Source organism: Temnothorax curvispinosus, unplaced genomic scaffold, assembly GCF_003070985.1.
Source record: "Temnothorax curvispinosus isolate PA1 unplaced genomic scaffold, ASM307098v1 QBEX01013138.1, whole genome shotgun sequence".
Taxonomy (NCBI): Eukaryota; Metazoa; Arthropoda; class Insecta; order Hymenoptera; family Formicidae; genus Temnothorax; species Temnothorax curvispinosus.
The window spans coordinates 1763407-1791074 of record NW_020222918.1 but is presented as its reverse complement, the minus strand read 5'-3'; the positions used below and the strand labels follow the sequence as shown (position 1 = coordinate 1791074).

Here is a 27668-nt window from a genome sequence, read left to right as displayed (position 1 = left end):
TAAGCGTACACGTTTCTCCTCGCTCACGTCTTCGCGAGCGGCGAGAGGCGTGTCGTCGCGACACTCGCGACTCATTATCCATTACCCAAGTATAGGACACCGCGGCGCGCGGTATAAAAGCGTGATATTTCAAAGAACGACGACTTGACGACGCGACGGGACGGACGTTGCTCAATACTGCGCGACTCGGAAACCAATAACGCATGGTTTCCTTGTGCTAAATACAACAGTACACGTAATTTCTTGTTGGTGATATCCCGCGTAACGATGCTAATAACGCGCTCGGGCGCGTACAACCTGCAACTTTCCATTCGTGTGCGATTATGATTATTTTCTAACAGGATAATCATAAGAGAATCCACTGAAATTCGAGCAGCGCGCGAAACCGAGTAACGTACGAATGTTTCCCATACGCGTGATTCCCATCGTTTTCTGCCGCCATTGTCTCCCGTTCTCCGTTTCTCTCGTTTCGCGTGTAAGCATGCATATCGAGGAGCATCGTGGAAAGAAAAATAATACGACCGCTTCCTTAGGCCGCTTCCTCCCGACCTGGCGCGGGAGAAAAATCTCCGGGAATAAAGTCTTTCCGTCGCAGTCGTCGCACCGAGAGGCAACGCGCTCCCACACTCGTCGGCGTTCGATAAACTCGTAGCTCGTAGCTCGAGAGCCGCTACACAACACGCACATTGCACGCGTGCGTGTAAACGCATTCTGTTTCTGTATGCGTACGTAGCAGGTGTCTGCTACCATATGACGTCGCTGCTAAATATCGGGCGCGGATGTAACGTCTATACATATGGTGTCCCTGAAATAGATCATCAAACTTTAGGAGCATATTCTCTTCACTTTAGGGATGAACAAAATATCGCTGTATAGACTAGTGTAGAGTGTAGAAGGAAACCGTTTTTGACCATGCTTTTAAGACGGCACAAAGAGATTCACCTTAAGATTAATCATATGTGAGTAGGTATTGTTGCAAAACTCTGTAGTAGACAAAAAAATAGTTATAATTTAGAGAAGATAAATTTTTTGATCTGCAATTATATAATATTCTTTTATCTTTACGAAAAAATATTAAGTAGAATATGTTCCCAAAATTTGGCAATCCAATTCATGGACATTTTAATTACATGTATAATTACAGAATGAGAAAAATGTTGAGATTCTTATAATACATATCATCGATACGAAAAAAGTTTCAGATAAAAGTTTTGCAGTATTAAGGAGAAAATGTAATGCATATAACAAATTTTTTATGCAGCATACATTTTTATAAGATTTTCATATTGGCATCATCAATATTATTTAAACTATTTCGGGGTTTTGATATCTTTTTCTCACCCTGTATATGAGGCACGGTCACTTGTGTACATCAGATACGTCAGGTATGTAGCTACCTGCGACGATAGCCCTGCGTTTCACAGGTATGCGGATTCACAGGTGGCAAGGAATACTGTTACACAACGCGCACGCACACGCACGCATGCATTCATCGTCAGACGCGACGAGAGCGACGATGCACATTGCAAAGCTGTTAATTATGGACGGAGAAACGGGGCTGACGGGAAAGTTCCGTGATGGAATCGATAAGCCGTGAACAGCGCGGGTCGCATTTTTTTCGTCTCCTTCTCTCTCATATATGTCGCGTATATTCGTTATTGTTGTTCCTTGAATCGGAAGATCGAGTTGACTGTTACATTGTAGCAGAAACTGTCTGTTACGATTCTTATTTGATCCTTATTTTTATGATCCGCATTGCAATTATGTTTTATATATATTTTTGATGTTTTATATATATTATGAACAATATTCTCTAATTCTGTATAAACAGATGCAGTATTTTATCCTCGTTAACATATTTTTCTGTAAAATATTGATTTGATCTTTCAGGGCAGACGTTTAATGGAAAGTTATATAAAACTCTAATTTCTTACAATTGCATTTATCTAAATTACATAGTTTATGTTTATATTTATGGTTTATATATGTATATGTATAGAAATCTGCAAAATTTAGTAGACAAAGATTTATCAAAGTAATAAAACGATTTTTAACTAAATAGATAAAAATGTATAATTTATAAAATAGTAAATCTGTCTTCTCTTAAAAGTGTAATTTTTTAATAGCGGAATTAAAGTAACAATAAATTAGTTCAATCTTCAATCGGTAATTCAATCTTATTCAAAGATATACATATGTATAATACCTCGTCTAGTATATATTAATATTGAAACATCAATATTCAATTTTTCGTTATCGAACAAGATTTGTAAAAATTGATAAGAGACGATCTAATTTTAAGACAAAGTGGAGCGAAATGACACTTTTGGTCGCGACAGATGTACACGGTTTTCTTGCTCGTCAACGCGCCATTACACTCGGGACCAGTCTGTTGATCGATAAAATCCGTTGCGCGCTCGTGCCAGATACGATTGATGACACGTCATGATCGATTCCTTGGAGCGGTACTATACGATTCGACGCGGCTATAGACAATATTATAATTTACGCGTGCACAATCATATTACGATTGAACGAGCATATGTGTGTCGCGGCGTGAGACACGTACACACACATACATATACATTTATATATATATAAAAGAAAGAATAGAATATAGTAAAGAGAGATGAGAGAGAGGGGGGAGAAGAGAGGGGGAGAAGGAGAGAAGAGAAAGGCATAAGGTACCGCTATACTAGGGCTCAGGACTCTTCCAGCCAGGAGTGCAACGGCCTTTACCTGGCTCTCACTCACCCTGCCCCCTCTGCGCGACCCCACTCTCTATACTCTATGCGATCTTTCTCTAAAAATTATAGTCTGCGTGCGCGGGAGTCTCGTTTACCGGTGCAAGACTCTCGTTCATAACGGAGTACGATGCATTATCATAAGAATTCTTCGTTTTGTTAAATGCTTTTTTATGACGTTGAGTTACGAAATATCCTTAAATTCGGTTGACATTTCTTAAATTTCATTATTACGCAAATTCTAAAGTAATTTAAGACCAAGTTTTTCCGACCATCAATATACATTGCAATGCGATAAAATGCAACAACGGATGTTAAAATATAAAAAAAAAGCAAAATCTGATAATAAATTAATATATTTTTTTACATTAATAATGTATCTTTGATAATAATTATCTTACTATATTATCATAGACTAGTTAATATTATGACAAATAAGTAATATAAAATATATTGCGTACTACTAAAATAATTATAGTAGGTCGCTGAAGTATAATAATAATATAAAAAATTTTGACATTTTAGCAATCAGTTTGAGTTCTACATAATTATTTTGATAGTGCAACATAGATACTTGAGAAAAATTCGTTTTTTCCGTGTACAATGTATTTTACAGTCATCGTATGTAGAAAAAAGAACATTATAATTAAGAAAACATTGCAATAATATTAGTTTTTTTATACAATAATAGGCAATTTATATTTCTTATTACTTTAACATATAGCGAATGCTATTTTATTTTTATTTAGATATTATATTAACACTTTCGCGCAGCCGACAATTCTAGCGCGCGACTTAAAACAGTTAAAACTATATGAGTCGTATGCAAATTTGTTTTATTTTCGGATTAAAATTTATTTTAACTCCATTTAAATGTTCATTTTGATAAACTTAAAATCAATTTATTGTTAGATAGCTGCAGTAATCATAAATACAAGTCATAAAATCATCCGCCTTCCTATAAGTACTATAAAATAACGTTAACGGCAATCAGCTAGAACTTAAAATGATTTGAAATCACGTCAGAGGTTGCAAATGTGTTAACAGAAAAGAAAAGTTTCAAGTTTTTTTGGTAAGATAAATTGCGTTTCTAGAAATAACTCCATTCACGCTTGTGTTTATTATGTCCTAATTGTTATATCGATTGCGATATTTCCGTGTTATGCATGAGTAATGTATGAAAATACATATGGCGAAGGTGCGCGATAATGTAATGAGAGGAAGCATGGGCGTCGTCAATCGTATCGTTTGCGCTCGATATACATTGCCACAGCTACACAATCGCAACGCGATCCATTTTATCGTCTACAAAGCAAATCGCGATATCCGTCGTAACCACCGAACTGAATTGCGACACAATGGCCGAAATTCATTGACGTAAGTTACTGTATGATTCACAATACAATTATGGCGCGCGCATGTTGTGCGTGGATTTAGTAGAGGCTATTGCATATTTCAAGCTCAACACGCACACACAAGCCCGGTTAATCTGATACATATGGTGGATAAAAGAGTGCGTATATAAAGGATAATAATAGCGAGGATATTTATATACTGTTTTGTTGATCTGTAGTAACCTTTGATTATTTAAGAAAAATGTAAATTACATTTATGTCAAATTTATATTTTTCGGTTTCAAGATTATAATATTAATGGCCGGTATTCATAGTCGGTGTTCTTATATTTAAGACCGTTTTAAGTACAATCTTAAGATGTCATGAACCAATCATAGAGCCGTATTAGCATCTTAAAACATTACTTAAGACGGTCTTGAAATAAGAACCGACTATGAATACCGGCCAATGTCTAATTAATCTAATCGTTCATAATTTCACGATTTCACGAATTTACTTTACTTTAATGACTTCAATTTAACTTTAATTTACGAGAGAAAATAGAAATATTATACATAGATAAACTAATTAAATAACAAAAGCAATTTCTTCGATAATAATTAATATTTATTGTTAACGTCTCTCCAATTGAATAATTCTGTCATTAATTTGGTACGCGAAAACTGAAGAGCATTGGAGCAAGATAGAATACACACAAATACATTGATAGGAACATTTTCAATAAAGATGCATTTACGTCAGTGCCGACGTATTTTACTTATTCAAATATCCATGTCTTGAGATTTATAAAATTCCAAGAATTTCTCTTACGGCAAATTCCTGCGTGGGCGTTTGCTATTATATTACACGCTTATAGATATATGTGAAGCGAATAAGTTTCGAAGAGATAATGCGAGAAGTTTTGGCAATGCATAGCGATTGTCGTGTGGGTGATGTATTAGAATTACAGTTGAAAAGAGTAGGTGTATCATATTAACATATATGTTTTACAATGAATTTTACGTAAAATTTTATTAATGCCGAGAGAAGTTACATAGATGGTTAATTGCAAAGTTAAACGATGACGTTAGGTTTCGCGATGCAAATGTTGCGAACGGCAGCCTATGTGCGGAATTCTCAAACGATAAATCGCGTTTACCTACCTCGGAGAAGTTCTCCGGGAATTCAACATCCGGCGGAAATGGTGGGAATGTGCATTACTATGGACTTTATAGCGAATACATATATACACGAACACCATGTAACCTGCGAGAGTACAGTCAACGCTCAATGCGCGTTTATAGGTACGGTATTAGGAGGTTACATTACGCTCGCTTTTCATATCAATTACAGATAGTTGCCTAGCTTATCCTTCGTGATAATTATAGGGGCTTAATATAGTGGAGACAAAGGAGTCCTGGAGAAAATTAGACTTTCCTGATGCGTTTCCACTATTTATAGCAGGGAAATAATTGTGCATGCGTAAAGATTTTGTAATTTTTCTGCAGTTTTATAAGAAAATGTGATTTTTTTCTTATAAAACAAGTCGCCCCTTGTGCCAACGAGCCCCTAACATATACAATAATGGAAATTGAATAACAATAATAGTTGCTTTAATATGCATAGCTGTTATTTTTCTTTAAAAGAAATACACAAAATTAGAAATGTTTATTGCTCGAAAAATTATGAAAAAGTTAAGAAATGTCGCAAGTCGTTTGAAGTCTTATTATTTTGAAATGAGCATATGATATTATAGAAGAGATAAAGTCATATTAAAGAATCTTCTTTTTTACTACGTAAGAAGACAATAAACAAGTTAGATCTTTCCTGGAGATAAAAAAAAAATAGAATAATCGAAAACGCATTACTATTTATAATTGAGAAATTGAATGTTCAGAAAAGCCATGAGATTTTTTTTTTTTGAGATAACTGACGGATATATGGCGCGATGCATATTTCGCAACGATTGCGATGTGTTGCGTGGGCAAGCTACACCCAGGTCATGGTTCGCGTGTTCGTGCCAATCGTGACGCCAAGATCTGCAGGATGTCATGCCGATAATAGTCCGTATTTAACATAGATCGGTGCCATTACGACGGTTAATCGTTAGAACGACAAGACATCGTCCTCTAGTGACTTTGCATATTCTTCCTAGATTGTGTGTGTTAGGGGCCAAGATCATAGTAATTATATATGTTATAATGCTCGCTTGTATAGATAAAAATAATTATTTTATAGGTTTTGTTCATACTATTATATACTATTACGATTTATTTTATATAATACATATAGGTACACAATGGAAACATCATCGCATTTGTCACATTGGATCTTTATTGCGAAATGTGTTATTTCGTGACACATCGTGCCATCCGATTTTACCGGATATTTCAGCGAAAAATCATTGCATAGACCTTGTACACCGGATATAAACTACACAGTATTCGACACATGCCTGTCATCTATAAAATATAACTGCATTTTTTTGCGATTTATGACGCAAGCGAAAGTATGAGCTGATATTGAAGCTGATGAATGCGCGCGAGCTCACTTACGCATTATAACGATGTAGTAGGTACTGCATACGTTAACGGTATGTCATGCATTCGGAAGCGAACTGATACAGTGCATTTCTGTGCGCCATTGTTTAATATTTTTTCGATATTAGTTGCGATATTTATTATTTTGTCTATAAAATATTTGTTTAGAGCATTACTCATATTCATTTCCTTCTATGCATTCTCATTTTCTATTATTTATACTTATTTTTAGTAATTTTAAATTATTATATTAACGATTTATTCGATATCAGTCTTCTCGAATCTAATCTAACACATTTCTGAAATAGTTGATTCATAATAATTAAATAAAAATTGCGGGACATTAAAAAAATTTTCCTCTTAATCGTCAAGCATGCACGTGTGAAGAGATACAAAAATCCATAGTCTCTGGTCTCTTGATATATACGATATATCAGACAATGAGAAAGATACACGTAGAAATAAAACCATAGGTATGTGAGTCGAATATGAAAAAGAAAATACTGAAATAATCCATAAAAGCATCAGGTCTTTTCACGCCGGATAACGTAAGCTACTTAAGCTTCCGGCGGAACAAAAGAGCGAAATAGCTATAGCTGCAAAGCCAGACTGAATTGGACATTTCCTTGGCAGCAATATTTTTTCGATGGATATCTCTTGAGAGGGTGTGTAAGCCGATATCTCTCGTAAGTTATGAAACGGGAAGAACGTTACATGAATTGCCACTACCCGCCCGAGGATGTCCATTTATATTGGAAGGGGATAGCCACTTATCGTCGCACAAGATTAAAGACACGACAATGTAATTGACTCCGCCTATGTTGCTGTATTATATGTCATACGGTTAAAAAAAAAGATATAATCACAAGAGATGCAATAAATAACTTAACAAAGAATAACAGAGTTATTCCATCGATCAGCGAGATATCTTGCGTCTCTTACAATTAGTTTTTTAATTGCTAGATTCAATTCAATTCAATTTATTAATGTTTTAATTTTAATTTTATTTACCCATATCTCTAATCACAATTCTAAAAACTTTCTATTTTCTCAATCTCAAAAATTATTGGTTTTACTAGTATAGCAAGTTTTAATATGGATATTCAGATATGCCTTTGATCGGTGAGGCCAAAATTTCTCAGAATTAAATTACAATTGTAATTTGCCTAATGCGTTACATTGTCTAGACTCTAGGCGCGGCGCTGTAATAAATTGATTAATGAGTTCGATGAAAATGCGAAACGCGATGTTGAAGACATTTCTCGATTTTATTATAGCTTTATACAATGAATATTGCTCCTATAAAAATGGTAAGTGGCATATTTCCACGACTGTGAGTGTGATCGTGTGCAATGTGCTCCTTTCACCGCGGGCGGAAAATAGCGTGTTGGTTATATTTACGCACATCGCAGTCTTTTCATTCATTCAAGCATGCATAACATTTCTTCATTCACGACATAGTATTTATTAAGTATTATCGCGGTAATCCACTGTTTATCGGTGGTACTGATCCGACCAAAAAAGAAGCCCCAATTAAAACGTAGGAACGGCACAGTTATCATTATTAGTACTAAAATTGTTCTTTTATTCTGAACCAGCACGTAAAAACTGGAATTTTTCTAGGTAACAATACACGCCTTCATTCACACCTACGCGAAACGATATTAATATGTAGTTTCTAATAGTGCAACTAAGAGGGATATGTAAACAATAAAATTATGGCGGAAAAATTACTGTATATGACGTATACATTATAAGCCTAGTTATTATTTAAGTCTTTGTTATTATTTAACCTTTAAAGTGATACAGAAATAATATTATAGAATCCACTTTTCCTTAAGAAAATGCATTTATTTATAGCTCGAATACTATTGAAACATTTTTTATTTTATATTTTATAAAACTTTTCTTATAAAAAAATATTATTTATTTGAATTCACGACTTATGTTGCAACTTAATAACTTAAAAATGTTGGACGCAAAAAATTTCTGGTTACTGGATAATGGATATGGTCAGCAATAAATTGTCTTTTTGCTCCGCGTCTTTGACAAGAAATCATCATAATGTTTGAAGATAAAAATCTTAGCTAAAACAAATCAATTATGAAAAATGATTTATTAATTTTGATTTTGAACTACACTACAAGAATGTAGTTATTTATGAATTATTTAGTGCTTTAAGCGTCTTTAGTAGGACTCTCTTGCATTTTTATGTTACACACAGCGCGATATATCTTGAATTTCTCACAGAGAACAAACTGATATCTGACGGTAATAACGCGAACGAACGATCTGTTTCAAGAGTCACACACTCTAGATTCCATAGCACTGCCCACATATTATACGTTTCCTTTGTTTGGTATGCACGTGAGATTACAACGATGTGATAATTTATATCGCGAATATCGCGCGAATATTACACATTTAGGTTTACATATAAAATAAATATATTGGTCGCGCCATCGGCAAGTGCGTGGATCGTATTCCGTGATCCATCCTGGATCACACAATCATCGTATAATCATAACCGCATATTTCCACAAGGATATTCATCTCAATGCATGCCGAGTGCAACGGTGTTAATTTCACAGAACCGAGATTCTTGTGTTAATATTATTCGCAACGAGAGATCTGGCGCGGCGTCCCCACCCTCCTCTTTCGACTTGGAAACATTTTGACATTTAAGGACAACTACCATTGTTACAATAGTTTAAAATTGAGATAAAACTCGCTTTTAACATCCTTTATCACGTACAGTTTGCGTCTTATAGAAGCAATGAATTTTAACACTTTTTATAGCCATTCAATTAAAATTAATTGCGATTGGTATACATTTTGACATGTAATTTTTTCTCACCGTTTATAATATATTATTGATTGTCATATTATTTTGTTGAACCACTTAAAACGAGATTTATAAGACAAATCCAATAAATGTTGTAAAATAGATAATTTAAATTACTAATTGTTGAAGTGTAATTTTAATTATTATTTTACAAATCGGTAAAGAGAGAGATAGAAGCATCGTTGAAGAATTTACACTATTACTAGGAAAAGATTTGGCAATCTTAAAATAATAAATTTTTTTTAAGAAACCATACAATTGTTTAATATCTGCGTATGGCTTCGAATAGTGATTATATTATTTAATCAAGTTCAAGTTGTAATTAATTATAATTTTGCAAACAATACAAATCGATCGGTACCCCTTTGAATTCGAAGCCATTTGTGAAATGTACACGCACCATATACACCACACGCCACGAACGCATAGGTAATCATAACCAACGCGAAGGATTGCATAACATATCGCGAGAAGGTTTAAGGCGGAGTTTGAATCATAATAACATACAGCGACCAGATTGTTATTTACCGAAACAAGTCGGTAAATACATGATAACAATGTCGCGCATAATACTAGAATATTCCGATCAACATACATACTATACGATCTCGTTTGTTGTTGTTGCCGTTCTTAGGTTGTAATCGGCTAATTCCAAGAATTAAAATCAAATAATTATAAGAATTATGAGACTATATCTTACAATTAGATTATATTAAAGATAAAATAACATTTTTTTAAATACCTTTGTTAATGTTACAATGTTATTTAATATGTCGCGTAATATAAATTGTGAAATACTAACAAAACTAGGATCTCTCTAAAGCATTCATAGGCATTCATAGGCATCCGTTGAAATTATTACGCACGTACAAATTATGTAGAACATGTTTACAGTTGGCGTGACTAACGTCAGCAGAATCATTAGCGAATTCAACATGGAAGTACAAACGTGCTTGACCTTTTAATGTATAAACGAAGCCGCGTGGGTGTTCGCACCACCGTACACTACCTATTTTCATCTCATTTGTGGTAAGAGCATCGGTTTGTCTTATTCCGTGCACAAGACAACGGTAAATGGAAAGAAAAATTTAATTAACGATGCACGACGTTGTCGCATCATTTTTAACGGGTAGCATTGTGCTGCATATTTGCTATAGAAATGCATGTACATCACAAGTGTAAGATGTCAGCGTTCTAGCGAGCGCATTATGCGATGATTAACTGTAGGGTACCGCTTTAAATTAATAAACATTTGAACATTATAGAGAGATTACTACATTATAATAATTATTGTCACATGATATATGTATTTCAGAATCACAAAATATTAGTAACAGGTAAATACAAAAGAAATAGAATGCATATGTTAATTGCATGCTTATACGAGTAATCATTAGGTATTTTGTGACTTTATAACAGAGAGAGAGAGAAAGAGAGAAAGAGAGAGAGAGACTGTGCCATGGGCATTTTAAAAATAATAAATAACGGTGCTTATAATTATTACTCAGCTAGCCGCTAGAAATGTAATTAGTAAGAAGATTGAATTGACAAACTGTAGACGATTATAAAACTTTGTAGATAGTTAAAATGTGCATAGAATTTTTATTTATTAATTGAATATGTAATGATTGGAGATAAATAGGACCGCTTTGTGTATTAAGATACTTAAGATTATCTAAGCAGAATATAAAAATTTAGTTACCGATAATAAAATGTATGCTAATCTATAATTATCGCGTATGTTAATTATATTGATCAAACGTGAATCGTCATGATATCATATTGTTATATGTTCTCTCTGACACGATATATCGATAAAAGAAATCTATGCTATTTACGAAAGTAAAGTAAAAATAAAAAATTAAGTGATTGAAAAACTGTTTGCGATAAGACTCGACCATATGTTTATGATAAATAAATATATTATCTCTATTAATATAATAATAGCTATTAGTATAATAATAGCTATTTGTAATTCGATATATCTTTTGTGTGGGGATATTGTCTTTTTTTCTAAGAAACCTATTACTTCAGTGCAGTAAAGATACCGCGAAGAAAGGTAATATCCAAGTGTGGCGAATGCAGATGAATGAAGTGCGTTTTTGTAGACATAAGAAATTGCAGCACGGAATCGCAAACCTATATATATCGACACAAGGTACGTTGATGCACTCCCGATTCTGTTGCATAACATAACGCGTTGTAAAAGTAAGACAAATTAAGAAGCTCCATTGTAATCTTTGTACTTTTAAATTCGTCTTAAAATTATCCCATACAATTTTGTGTTTGATCTTATTCATGGATCGTTAACTCCTATCACCATGCTAGTGTTTGAGAACATCGAGATAAACGGATCGAAATTATACATATATTCTTGTCACGCAAGAGAATTCGTTACAAATATATTTTTTGCATATGCTCTTTCAATAGTTATGGATTTTACGCAAACTGGTTTGTCTCTTGAGCATGCGCTATTAAAATAGTATACGAGATGAAGCAACTATGCGCCAAACAAGATAAAAAATAATCTATTCAAATTTAATATTTAATATTTATATTTTCGTTAAAATTCAGTTTTTATTTCTTTTAGAAAGATGTTACGAATAAGAGTCAAATCTCTGGTAATACATATAATACAGAAGGTAATCTTTGAATTGTGATTCGTTCGAAATCTTTTTATAGATTAATATATTAATTGTTATGCTTCATATTATACATTTTGCAATATAGAATGAAAAACGGCAATTGATTCCATATTATACATGAGTATATGTCTCATTGATATTTACAATTCTATCCCAATTGATCCCAATATTTTTAGATATATAACGGTTGATATTAATTTATTATTGCATATACGATTCTTAAATGTTTTGTATTGGAAAAAAACATGGACTTTATGAGAGATATGAAGACATTTCTACCTTTACGGGCATTACATTTCAATATAAAATGATATGGAAAACAATATAAAAAATTACGCGTGCCTCACGGTATATAGGTAGATGTTAAAAGATGTCGTTTTAATTAAATTTTTCCAACTTTATGGAAGAAATGTGTATAGAGATACGTCCTATTTAATCCATTTTTATATTTTTTTGCATATAAATAAAAACGCTAAATATAATGTTTGAAAGCTCGCTATAATGACAGTATAACGGTATAGTTTTCTTAAGCGTTGTCAAGGCATAGAGGTGCAAGATTTTCATGATAAAAATATTTGCATTGAAAAAATATGTATTTATACGTATAAATTTTCTTAAGGACCAGTAGATGAATATTTATATTTTTAACTTTGAATTATTATTCAATGATAAATTGAATTTTCAATAATAAATAAATAAGAAATATAAATTTTTTCATTTAAATGCATAAGTACATTAACATATGTTTTTTACTTGATTATTTTATACATAAATCGTGATTTTATTAAAGAAACAGCTGTGACAGGCATGGTATATGAATGCGACAAATAATAACAATATTATAATGCATTTTCTCTTACGAGGCTAATGAAACAAAACATGTTCGCCTAATTTTGCAGAGGTGATGTTGTTGCATCTGCTGTGTCGCGAATGTACCGAGATGCGCGCTTATTGCGCGCATATAAATGTATTACGTAAATGTATTATACGAGAATGGTCCAAAGAGCGAATTGTATTTAGGGTCGCGCGTCCTTTTTTATATAAATATTCTTTATCTCCAAATTAACAACGATTAAACCAAAATCAAGAATACAAATATAATTTTTTTCAGCACAGTTGTGTGTAAAATTTCTGTGTGCCTCTAGCAGTGCGAGGAATCGCGAAACGCCGTCAATTACAACAAAAGCGCATTAATATTCTTTCCGCTTGAAAACATGCATCAAGCCTTTCAAAGTGCATTAGGCGACTTTTGAATGCGTCGCGTCGTTAGATATGCACCGCCAAATAATTATTGAGGCCGTCGCTTGCACGAGCGTTTATGCGTCTGTGCGTCTATATCGACGCAAAATATTCTCCGAAACATGTAATTCTAGACTCACCGGTACACGATGTTGGCAGACTTGGCGGACTTGGAAAACTTGGAAGAGCGCGCGCGTTAATCTGTAAAATACCACATAGGTATCTCAAATTACAGAAGTCTTAAATTAATTGATATATTGTATTTTTTTAAATGATTATTACTTGCATGAAACTTTTTCTTCATCTATACAAGCAGATGTTTGTAATAAAATAGTTAGAAAAAAATTTTGAAAAAAATTTTTTTCGTATAGCATAAACTTTTATAATATTTGATAAGTACAAGTTTTCAATTTTTATATAAATAATCCAATAATCATAAATCTTAAATACGTTAGGAGAAAATAATAAACACACATTATATTATGGATATAATGATGCAAAATGTGGCAGATACATACAAAATGTATCATGTAAACAAACGACATCGCGAAGACAAACGACAAACGATTAATTCCGCAGCTAACGAGTAATAAATAAGTGACAAACTAGTCTCACCTTAATCACGATCGCTCCGCTACGATGCGACTTCCTCCTGCTTCTCTCTCCGTTGTGGCTTCTTCATATAGTTGATATAGCACTCACATAACATAATACTCATTTACGCGAAGATTCAGTTAATTACGATTTACGATCAATCGCGATCGCGCACTTATTAGTTCGCGGTCGCGCTCATTAGCGATTATGTCGAGTTTTTTCGCGATCCCTGCCGCGCGCCGCGCGATGTGTGCCGAGTGTCAAGTAGGGCCCGCGCGAGGTGTTTTAGGTTAAGACCAGTCAGTGCCCGGGCGGTGTGCCTCCGCCGGCTCCGGTATACGCTTATGACGATCGCGTTACACGCGTATCGTGGCGCTTTACATTTGTTGCACTCCGATAGTCTCGGTACTCGGTACTCTCGACCCGCGTTTTGTTACATCACGATAAAAGAATAACGTGAGGAAATTGTAAGCTACGATCTGCTCTCGAGTCTCGACACATTACACGCGACGTCTCTACTCCTCTACGAATGACGTGATTGACGTAAGGGCTCGCGGAAAGAAGGAATTCGAAAATTGCGCGGCCAACTGGACGCGCCAGCGCCAGCCAGCCGTCAGCCGTCGTGACGATGTTAGGACTATTGATAATAAATGACCGAAAGCTACGCTTTTGCGGAAAGTACTTTTTACATTTTGAATAACAAATATATATGCTGATATTTTAGAATTATTGTTTATTTTATATGAATTTAATCACCAATGGAAATTCTCTATAGTTAACATTTTTCTCTACTATTAAAAATTGAAATAAGGAACGAGTTAATTGATTCGCATTTGAAAATTGTAATTTTTAATAAGTTATTATAACTAATTTACATACATATACATATTATATATTATTTTCATTATTATTTATGTTTATTATACATCAATTGATATTTTTTATATATATATCTATGTTTATATTTCTCTTCTATTTTCACGTAGAACATATGATTATATATTAATTCGACAAACTAGTTTCTCTATAATTTACAACTCGCAACAGATGGCGGTCGATTGGCCGGATCAAATAGCTAATTTAGCTGTATTAAATTATGCATTTTAAGAATTAAGACCGATAAAGGTCACACTATTTTATTAATTGTTAACAAGATCGTGTTCAAATGGAATCGCGCAGCTTTTTTACCAGCGTATTTGCCGGTAAAGAAAAGAAAAGAAAATTTTCATCATATTCGATTTTTCCCATTTATGTTGTTACAGCTGGCACTGCCGCGGAGAAGGGTTACTTCGGACCATGGAGACAATGTAAACTCCTTCTTTATGGACGTGAGTGGTGCGGCCAAAGCGTCTCCAGGTTCCAACCAGTGTGTGAGTTTTATTATAACGTATTTATATACTTTTTTCAACCTTTCCTATGCATTTAAATGTGTGGAATATATTATGGTTTTTGACCGTAATTAATCAAATTAAGAATTAGATGAAACGTTGGCGAATCAAATAGTTTTAATATTAAGTAATCTTAAATTGAGCAAGGATTATTTACGTTTTACCTCCGTGATGAATGGTTACGACGATAGTTTTATTTTGCTTCTTGAATACTTATTATAAAAAGTCATGTATAATGCGTGATTCGTTTAACTCGTTTAACATTAATAAAAATCTTGCGATTAATTATTTTCCCGTTTCGTTTCTATTCTTCTATCATTTTCTCGTTACGTTATTACGAAAAACGTAGCGTATAAAAGAGGTGGAGTCACGGGATTATGCAGCGCTAAAAATTCCCACGGCAAGAAAGCTCAATGCGAGTCCGAAATTACATTGGGATGCAATAGAATTACCATGGAATTCTTTCTTTATTTCCAGTGGCTGTGTGGGTAGCGGGATTAGCCGCCGCTGCCGCGTCTGTTCTTTTGGCGATTGTGGTCGCTTTGGCTGTGCTTCAATTAGCGATGGCCTCCTCCGCGAAACGGGTTGTAATTTCGTACAGTACTGCCCTAATAGGCAAAGTTGCCCTCGCTACATTGGCAAGTGAGTACAAATCAATGTTCTAATATATTAATTTAAATGAAGAGAGAGAGAGAGAGATTTTTAAACGGTTCCAATTATCTGCTTAACAAGCAGTATAAAACAATATTTAATCAAACAAAATTATATTTATTTTACAGAGAAATAAAATAAAGTAAATACATTTAAAATTGTGAAGTAGTAGATAGTATATGAAAGACTGTGTATATATATAGATATATATGTATATATAAATATTACAATATTTGGAAAGAAATTTAACATATTATTTACATAACAACGTATCAGACAAATATATTAGTTTTACTTCAGTAATTAAATTGTGAATAGCGGGGAAAATTACTATTATTTTAAGTATTCTATCAATTAAAACTACTATTATTATTGAAACATATATATGTCTGAGATATTGCGCATTTACATCTGTTGCGTGTTTATGGTATATAGTATATAGTACTTATTGCATAATTGTGTTATTATGAGCTAAAACTTTGACATGTGATGTATGTGTACAAAGAATCCGAATCACGTGCAAGGCATTAAAAGTTCTTTTCATCAGTGCGTTCCACGTAATTTTGCAATAATGCGGACGTATATTAGAATTACCATTTGCTCGCGCTCGTCTACTTACTGGCCTATTTACGAGCCCTTATACGAGGCATCAAATGTCTATGGGAGATTGTATTACAGTAAAGCAACATATTACGATGCCACGATAGTACCTATAATCTTTTTCATTGCATTGACTTCGCAATGACTTCGCATGTAAGTTAGGGGAATATTGGAGATATACGTATAATATATATTAAGCCAACCAACGCGTTCGAATTTTTTATTCATATAGTTTTATATCCATTTCTAATATCCAACAATAATAAATTGTATTATATAATTACACATTGAAACTACACAATAAAATTACATATTAAAATATAAAATTATATGGAATTCAAATATTTTATAAATCAATTTGTTTAATATCTCTTTTTAGCGGCATTGTCGATTGTGGCGGCCAGCCTTTTTGCTCTGCAAACGGATGATCGAGCCAATAGCTTTGTCATCACAAGAGGAGAAGCTTTTTACATGCAGGTAAAGTATATTGGCACGACAAAATCTTTGTTAGATATATATATTTTTTTTCCCTTCAATTTTATGTATTCTTTGACTGCATGGACAAGAAACTTTCTCTTTTAAAACAAACTTTCTAATTAACCTAATATTATTACTAAACGATGTTGCTAAAATTCTGCAAACTGTTAATTAAATAGAAATATCTCCATTACATGCAAAAACTCAAAATTTATAAGTCTCTGTTAATAAAATGCATTTTCTCGCATAAAACTTAATCTGACTCTGTTAAACTGATTTGAATACGGATGTACAGACTCATCAAGAAATAAATTGCGTTTTTCGTTGGCCATAAATAGTAATTTAAATTGTATATTGACCACAGAGAACGCGACGTGGCGACGATGACGGTGGTTGAATGTGAAAGAACGTCACGTTTTTTATGAAACTGAAACGATAACGTCGCCAACGCACTTTGGAAATTTGTTCTTATCACAAGACAAGGCAGTTTATGGGTGTTTGCCAATGCGGATCAAACACTCGCAGTTTTTGCAGTCCGGTACTTTGCAATACAATAAAGCTTCAGATTTTGTTAAGGAAATACTCAACTCGTTATTATAATTTTTTACGGGATGATTATCCTATATGTAAGCAGTGAAAGAATGTAAATCCAAAAACTCTAGATTAGTCAACTTGCAGTAATATGCACTTTCGAAATAACTAGATTCTTATATCTTTTCTCTCTCTCTCTCTCTCTCTCTCTCTCTCTCTCTCTTTCATATATATATTCCTGAGATATATCCGACATGATAGAACGGTTGATCTGGAGAATATTTATCAGATACACTAATATTGTACGTAATCCCTATATTCAAGATATTTTCAAGATGTCACGTACAGATTTCCTTCATAATTTTCACATATTTCTTATTCTTAGTTAATATTTTAATACTTTTAATGATTACGAATGTATTTTTTCTTGCATGCTGAACTTGTTGAGAGAGAGAAAGAAAGATTATATTCTCTTTTACAGCAAAAGGAAATCTGCAAAGTCTTGGCAAGAGATAATCTTTGCCAAGACTTCGCAGATTTCTTTTTGCTGTTTTCTGTGGGAATTCAACTTGATTGAAATATGCTACGAATATACTAAGGTAGATCATTCTGAACTTACTCGCGTCTGCTGTACTTGGTCTTGGTGATACAAAATGTTATACAAAAAGATTAAAAGAGGTAAAGGAATGTGAACGATATATCCAGATAACTCTATATACAATTAAATAGTATATTGCTATATATTTCCGCTGGTGTGCCAGTGAATTGTCAATCGGCCGAGAAACGTATATGTGACCGGAGAATTAAGCTTAAGCTTAGAAACCACCTGATCGTGAACTGGACTCAGGTGTTTCTTTAAGCCTCTGTTTCTGTCTCCCCACCGATTGCGACTTAGTATGTGTCGGAGCGACACATAGTTACGACTCATAGATAACTTTTAAAACAATGAGCCGACATTGGCGGGCCCGCAGTGAGTGTTTCGGTCTCGATCGTTAATGAACTCGCCGTGTTGTCCTCGTTCTCAGTTTTGCGCGAAGTGAATTTCTTTTGTTTCCTAGTTCGTCATATTCAGCCTTTTAGCGTGGAGCGTGGCACACAAGTTAGAGTGTGAACGGGACTTTCTGCTATTCGAAGCCCCGATGGTTATGTTTAATTACTTTCTTCAGCTCGTAGATAATTGTTGTGTAAATAATACGTAGATAATACATTTGATCAGTTTTGTGTATTAATCATTACTCATATTTTTTATGAGTAATTTCTAAAAATGCTAAAAAAGATGAAGCACACTATCTCTGATTGATTGGTCACTGTACAGTACATTATTTGGCTTGCGATAAGTTTTTCTTTAACATAGAGATCGTTTTATCATTGTGTTAGATACGATGGTATGCTGATATTTTATCGTCGAAAATACACAATAATGAATAAAAGGAAACAGAGTCTCTTGAAAGGGGCCAAGGACGAAATTGAATTGGACAGAATGAATAAGCAAAAACAAGGCAAGGTAATGTCGTTACTCAAGGAAATTCAATCGAGTTAATGTATTCGTTTTCCCAGTATTTCGCTTCCCCAGTATCATATTAGTGACATTACGCGATATAATAATATTTAATGCAAAATATGTATAAATGAAAATGACGAAGCTTTTGTTATAAATTTAAATTTATGATAACTTGATAATTTTACCAATGAAAAAAAGCAATTCTATATTAAAAAATTTATAATCGAGAAATAATAATCTCAAGTTAACTTCTTTAAAACCAAGTTATATCGAAATAATTTGCGGATAGAAATGCCGCGTAAAAAGATCGCTGAAATAAGCAATTTAAGCGATGCACATAATCAGCTGCTGTATCTGGTGGACTTTTCTTACGATGCAAATCACACAAAATTATTTCAATTATACATTAACTAATATTCTACAATTTATTCTACATGCTGCTAATTAAATAACGTGAGATGAAAACGCTCTGTAAAAGTCCTCACGTCGTTTGTCGTTTGTCGTGTAAGTGCAATGCAAACGATGCAGCATGCTCATCCGCGTGAAATGGAGTTTCTGTTGCCTATACAATCTCTCTACATTATTAAGCAAGTTTTTTAAGTATTTCAAGTTTTCATTTTCATTTTTCCACGACTTATTGTTTTCTCTCGGTGTATTTGGTGGTTCTACTTGTCACTTGTACTTTGACGCGAAAGAAACTCGTCCAACGCGACGGGACATGACCCATAGGGAAAATAACCATTGCCTTATTGATAAATCGAAAAGGGGTGGTAGATAACATGGACGATGTGAGCATAGTGGTTGCTTGCGTTCTCTTTTATCAGGTCTCTCGCGGTATAGGGGAGAAACCGGAGAGAGAAGCTCGTCGCGATGCTCGTCCCCAAGGAGGACAAAAAGAAAGGAGGCAAACACCGGACGACTACTAGATTAATTATAGCGACGGAACGATAATGGCGCGCGCGCGGCTTCTTTGTTAGCCCTAATTAAATTGTCTCCCCTTCCTCGCGCACTCCTTCCACCATCCATCCACCCAGTCGATCACCACCTACGGATGATGCTTCTTCTCCTCGTATCGATAGTATATAGTATACGCGCGATGAGGATCTCCCTAGCCAGCCTAGCCTCTTTATAGTTATTCGCTCGCCGTGTAAGAAGGAACGACCGAACGACGAGAGAAGAGAAAGAGAAAGACATTTGTTTGTGCTCGACGATAGAGATAGGATGCATGGTGTAAAATCATTTTTTTCTGATTGTGAGATGATAAGGGACTACGGCATTGCGACATGTATTATAGCCAAGTCTCGATTGTGAATCGGTATTTCGATGGAATCGGTAGTACATGGAGAATATGGAGATATTTGCGCCAAATTAGAACAGCGGATTGTAACGGACGGTGTTTCGGGTAATTGGCCTCTGCAAGCCAATTAGTGCGAAAAAACTAATAAATAATAAATGTGCGATTCTCGGAAAAATAATCACGTGTTGTCCGTAATGTTGGGTCGCGTACGTAAAGTTCACATCTCGAGCACGTTTGTGACTTTATTTATATTTCATTTTCGAATAGATACATTATACATTATCTTATTTCAGACCAAACAATCTAATACGAATGAATCTTTGTCGCAGAATAAAATATCTGTAGACGTAATAGACTTCTTAGTGAATTAATTTTGTTGTTATCGCGCGTATCAGTGTAAGTTTACCATACCTATTATACGAGTGGTAAAAGCAATTAAATTCATGTCTTTCATTTTTCAACAATGTGTTTTAAAAGCGCAGAGTTTTGCTTCTTTATTTCATATCTGTTGTACTTGTCCAATCAGTATAATATTAAATATATGTATAATTGCAAACAGAACGATTTTACAAGCGATTGTCAGTATGTTCAAAAATTCATTTATTTCATGGTCAACATATTACGCATTAAAATCATATACTCTAATACGAATACGTTATAGATTATGAGTATGTCAAAATTTACTTATTTTTAACAATAAATACCTTTTTTATACATATGCTAATTTTCATGCAGATCTCGATATATTACAAAAGTACATATAGGATATTTCTAAATTATTGTTTGCAAATGTAATTGTTATGTTTTTCATAATTTAATAGACGAGAAACGTATGAAATGGGCAAGAAGAATTGTGACATTGTGAGATATACTAATTGTAAGAGAAGATGCGATCGCGATATTTTTTACGTTGTACGTAGCTTTGCACGATCGAATTTTGATCAAAGCACTTTTAGATAGAACGTTTTTATTTATTATTCCAGTTAGTTGCTATCGCCTTGAACTTTGGCGTACTGGTCTCTGCTGTTTACGAGGGTATTTACGCTCGAAGAGGTGGCGACCCAACCAAGATTAGGGTCGTCACGGATCCCCGTGGAGCCACTATAAATAATCCAGGATATCGGGAATATCACCAACCCACGAACGGTAAGCTCGAACTGGAAAAGTTAGTGGTCCAATTTCCCAAAATCCACAACCGACCAAATTTCCCGATTAAGTTTAGTTTCTCAAATATAATATTATATTTATGTGGAAGGGTAAAAGCCATAGTGGTGTCAGTCAAATTTTTTAAGATGCAATCTGTACAATATATAAATTGCGTAAGTACATGTATGTACATATAACAAAAATGTTGTTTGCATATGTGTTGTATTGTTCTTTTGTTGGCATATGTCAGTTGTCAAGCTTTTACGATACATCTTTGTATATTATATTGATAGTATTCTATCGCGATCTGCAGATCGCTGCTATGTATGTACTTACGTTATATAGATATCTGTAATCTGTGTTACGTCATATCTGTCATACGTACATATAATAGTTCGATTACATTGTATGATAACATTTCTAATATAAAGGTATAAAAGTTTTTCGACATAAGCGGGATCAAGAATGAAAAGGAGCGAAAAGTAATCGCGGCATTAATTTTATTTCATCGCAGGTGGTACGATCTCGATGACAGACGCCAGCGGCAAGCCGTACGTCGGCGGGGCCGGAAACGGATCGACGGCATCGGTAGCGACTTCCGGTAGCGTGGCTAGTACAGCTTCGCCCCTTAGGAGCTCCCTGAAGAAGCCGAAACCCCTTGGCATTCATAATCCTGGCTTCTCGGCACACAGCCCGACCTTATCGAGGAACGGCTCGCAGAAGAAAGTGCGAATACAGACGCATTCCACGGAAGTTTAGCCAACGCGACGTGACGCGCGACGCTCCTTTGACACGTTGTCATCGTGAGAGTTTGCTACGTGATTACAACACCGTCGTCGTCGTCATTTCAGGCTGTTGCGATCGACAAGAAATCGAATGGCGATGACAAGACGTCTACTCGAAGTAGTTTCACGTGCATTAACGGTAGGTTCCATTAACGGTAGGTGGTCTCCAATATTACTATCGTTCATCCGGCGAAAGCGCGATCAAAGATCAAGTCCGTATCGAACGATCTTTGCTGTTTCACCACAGCCGATGAAGCATGAAAGTTTTTCGTCGATGACGTCATCCGTGATTTCGATAATGAGACTTTTAAATGAGCTCCAAAAGCGCGAACTTTGTCTGTAAGTCGTTCGCGAGCGTGGCATATTGTTACGATAACAGAATGTAAATAAATTTATGTTACGAGATCGATAATCGCCGGAACTCTCTGAAGCTACCTGAGTTAAATATCAAACAAATTCAGATCAAATGCGCGATTATAATGGTGACTTGTTATAAGTATTAGGATTTTTCCAATTTTTCTACAATATATTTATACGACATACATTCGTAAATGGACTAATAGAATGCAAATAAACTATAAAAAGTATTGACGGGAGAGTATAGGATGGACTAAAAAATAGAAAAATATATTATACATATGTTGAAGAAAACAAAAAAAAATTACGATTGTTATAAATATGATGAGTCGTTCTGAACGCAACATTTAAAATATAAAGAAAGTTAAGAAAGCATTACATAACGTAAAATAGTATGCGCGCGCACGTGTGTGTGTGTGGTGTATGTGTATGTGTGTTTGTGTGTGTAAGTGATAAACATTCTAATTTAATACCATGCGCGTAATTTTATAAATTTTACGAAGTGTCGAATAATAAAATTTGCAGGACATATTGCACAGGATATCAGAGTATCAATTGCATAATCCCATAAATAAATACTTGAGATTAAATTAATAAAGTCGACATTAATTCAAATGTTGATAAATGTCTGAAATATCTGTCATTACAAGTCACTCGTATAAATTTATAGTAACCAAGCAAAAATCGATTTCAATACTAAAGTACATTACGATAGAAATATAAATTTTACAAAATAAAAATAGGGAAAAAATATTCTTCTAGCAAAAATTAATTTATTTTATTGCTGATTTATGAAACAAAGACTGTATTCCATATCTTAATGCTCTATATTAATCCATCTTACTCTTTTGCCTTACTAAGTAATTTTACATGCCAAAAAACAAAACTTATAACGAGCTGTTGATAATAATTTTTAAAAATTATTACTTTTTTGTGAAAGTTTATGCACAAAAAATAATACAGAATTTGTCACGTATTGTATAATCACGAGTCTGTTCTCTATTTTCCATTTTTTTTTTACATCGAGAGATTTGTTAACCATGTATCAAGAGTCTTTAAATGGAATTAAATTTCCAATTATTTTATTATGAAAACATACATTATTTTGCTTGTGATAAAACATGATTATTTTAGTTACGTTGCTGAAGAAGTATTTTTGATTACGTAATCGACAAAAATTTTTAATGCAATAAATGACCTTTGCTATCATCATTTAGCGCGACTTTTAATATGTCAGAGTTTAAACATTGTCAACATTAAAATGGATAAATTAAGTTGAAAGTTTTATAGTAAGGGATCTCTATATTTGTTACATATACACATACTTAAAATCGGAGTAATAGTTACAACTACTTTTTAATGTCACCGTACTCTGGGTACCATACATCTAACTAAAATTCGAATATTAATAACGATAATGCATTAAAATATTTCTATACTTTTGAAAGCTTAAAGGATAGAGTGAAAAAAATTGTTAAGAAATATGTGTGTGTGTGTGTGTGTGTATATGTGTGTGTAATATATATAAATTTTTACGTAAGTAAGACATACTGCACGGCAATGAACCGTTACCGAATTTTATAATTGACTCATTAAAGATTTTTTTGATCTAATATATAAATATTAATGGTATAATTATATATTATTGTTAGCATTATTAACAGTTTTCCGTCCAATCAAGTACTTTATAATATTTAGCATTAATGTTCATTTATCATTGTTTTGCTGAACGCGTGTTTTATTAAAGTAATATTTATGATACATCACACGCGCGCGGCGTGTATTACGTAAACACTGTTATGTATTTTGAAAATTGTATTATTTGATTTATTTATTATTGAATTTTTAAGTTGCGTAATATACTTTAGTTTAATTAATTGATTGATAAAGGTCAGTTGCATCAATGTCGGTTAACGCTAATTATAATGTAAAATCAATAACACTTTACGTGTTACAATGAATTGAATTTTAAAATGGATAAAATTGCAAAAATCAAGCTTTTTTCTTGAGCTCTTTTCTTCAAGCTCCTTTATATTCTAAAGAACATAATTTTCATTCTAAATGTAACTTAATAGTTAATCGTTGATTATCATTATTCGGCTTAACGGAGTGCCGTGATCGAAAGTCGCAAGATGCGTGATATGTTTTCTTTCTTTTTTCTCCTTTTATATTTTTATGTTTTTTCTTTTATATTATTAGTTTTAGTAATAGTTTTATTTTTTCTCATCGCGAGAGAAAAGTGAAATTACATAACAGAGCATTGCATCCGTCCAGCCCTACGTAGGCAGCTAGCTGTGGAAACGGCAAGAGAAAAAGAGATATATAAATATATAAAATATTTATATTTTATATAGTGGTTGTTTTAATATAATATAGATATATTACATACATATATATCTGTATATCTATCTATCTATCTATCTATCTATCTGTATTATATATATATTAAAGAGAGAGATTGATTGATTGATTTATAGAGAGATAGAGAGAAGTGTGTTATTATTTGCGTGTCTCGTGTCGTGAAGATCGAGATACACATTTGTTTTTTTTTTCCATCCGAATAGTATTATTATATTTTATCGCTTATAATTTCTTTCTATTATAATTATTGTTATTGTACAATCAGCGTATCTTTATTTTTACACAAATATTTATATGACACTGTTCGAGAGCCGGCCTCGTTAAAATGTTCGTGTCACGAATTATCATCATTTTTAAGATATAGTCTTATAAATCCATCGAGATGTTTTCCTAAATGAATGTTTGTTCATATATGCAAAATTTAATTTATTATGCGGCCCTCACAAAAGGTCGTACGCATGCGAAATTAATCAAATTAGAAGTTAAGTTATAAGTTTATCTGGTAAGTCGAACGTAGCGAGATCAGTCGCGGCTCCCTAAGTACGCAATACGCTTTTTTATCGAAACCTTTGTAAAAGGTACCACCGGATTATTTGTTCCAGTATACCCGATCGCAATCATATCGCAATAATTAAAATTACTGTGTGGCAAAGATAATTTTTGTATTAAAATAAAAGCAATTTCCAATTTGATTATGTTCTATCACAATAATTATATAATTATAATGAAGGAACAAAATATCCAACTTGCCGCTAACTCTTTGAGACACTATGATGATACAAAAGTCATATCTTCCCTTTAAGAATCAGCTATCTAACTACATGTGATCTACTATTTGATTTGGATAGAGTAGTTGTATAATAAATCTAATCACTTAAAAAACAATATTAAGATACATTTTTCTATCTTTTAAGAAGAAGTAGCTCATGTAACGTTTATTGTCAATTTTTGATAAATGAATAAAATGAAATCTATAGATTGAATGGTTAAATTAGAAAAAAAATTATTTTAAAATACCTGTTTTGTGCTGGTGCAAAATTACCACTGCGAATGCATTGTTTCCGTCATCCCACAAGATTGTTGTGACATTTCGTTTCCTCGTTATCATTTATACTAGATAATGTTAATAGTTAACTTCTATTATTTAAATTTTTAGATAGTGAGCCGGTCAATAATGTGTAATCATATATAATGTACATATATACTATACGCAGATATCCGTTCACATTTTCTAATGCGAATGATATATTTGTCACATTTGCACCTATATCTATTTGTTAAGTCAGCTGTTTTTGTAAAGTTCGTACGTATTCAATGATATTATTGATAACGTGATATAAAGTAACTCTACACGATCGATATTATTATACAGTATATGTTATATTACGCAGTAGTATTGGTCATTTAATGATGATGTATTTATATCGTGTTGATATGTCGAACAAATATTAAATATCTACATTAAAATATTATTAGCACAATATATTGCATTATTAATATTGATTGTGTAGGCGTGCTATTTAAGTGCTTGTCAAGCACGGCACATAAGAAATTGGATAATGAACGAGTTTCAATAAAACGCATACATGACTTTTATCATTGTTGTAGATTTTTTTATTTTTTGCAGGATGTATTTCTCATCGATTACACAATAAGCGAATCTTGTCTATCAAGTGGGTTTGATTTACAATAAGGTTGATTGGAATAAGACAACGCAGTTGTAAAAAAATTAACTTTTATTTATTAACTTACAGACACTGGAAAAGAAAACTTAACGACACTGATAATATAATCTAACGCATGCGTCTCTCACGACAATTTACGATAATAATTATGTCCTAGAGAAGACAAATTAGAAAAGACGAATAAATTTCAAATTTCTCACCGCTATCATCAGGTGCCATCATGTGCCTTCATGTATAAGTACAGATATATAGTGAAGATAATAATTTTCAGGCTGACACCAAGCTCACAAAAATTAATGTTTCTATCGAGAGAGGTAAGATAATGTTCTATGTATATTTTCACGCCAATTTTCTTGTCCTTTCGAGTACCTGTTATTTAACTTTGTCAAGGTCCGTCCGACCGAAGGGTCGATAAAACCCTGTCGACCCCGTCGTGAAACGAGAATGCGCATTTCGTCACGGAGATCCTTCGCGAACACGAGGACGGCACTAGTCTAGGAACCAACAGATATCTCGCGATACCATATCGTGCGATCTCGCGAGATGATGAGAAACGTATTAAGGAACACTTTTCCAGGCCACGCCTGATCGGCAGTGACTGTCCCATTTATCGAATCGAAATTCGAGATCGTGTGTATGTACAAAGCGAAAGTGATATAATTTGATTAATATGTGTCATCGAATGAAGAATGGTAAATGAATTCTTTTTTCGGAGATAGCAAAACATTATAATAGAATGATCGTATAATAATTCGACGTATAATAATACATATAGAATACATATAATACATATACTTTTAACTTATTATCTGCGATCTGCGATTATGCAATATCGAATCGAGATTCGAAATTAGTTGTCGAATTAAAACTTTCGGCGCAAATCCCGATCTAAATCTATATGTAGAATACATATAATACATATACTTTTAACTTATTATCTGCGATCTG

General features: G+C 33.5%; 1 protein-coding gene across 1 annotated transcript in view; it reads left to right on the top strand.

The window, feature by feature from the left end:
• Nucleotides 1-24310, top strand: part of LOC112463312 — a 28015-nt gene extending 3705 nt beyond the window's left edge. Inside the window, exons 2-6 of the mRNA XM_025029646.1 lie at nt 15204-15311; nt 15807-15971; nt 16960-17057; nt 21370-21532; nt 22047-24310. Of these exons, the coding sequence (XP_024885414.1) occupies nt 15204-15311; nt 15807-15971; nt 16960-17057; nt 21370-21532; nt 22047-22291 (779 nt within the window). The 3' untranslated portion in view covers nt 22292-24310. The remainder of the gene's footprint in view (nt 1-15203; nt 15312-15806; nt 15972-16959; nt 17058-21369; nt 21533-22046) is intronic.
• Nucleotides 24311-27668: the final 3358 nt, after the last annotated feature.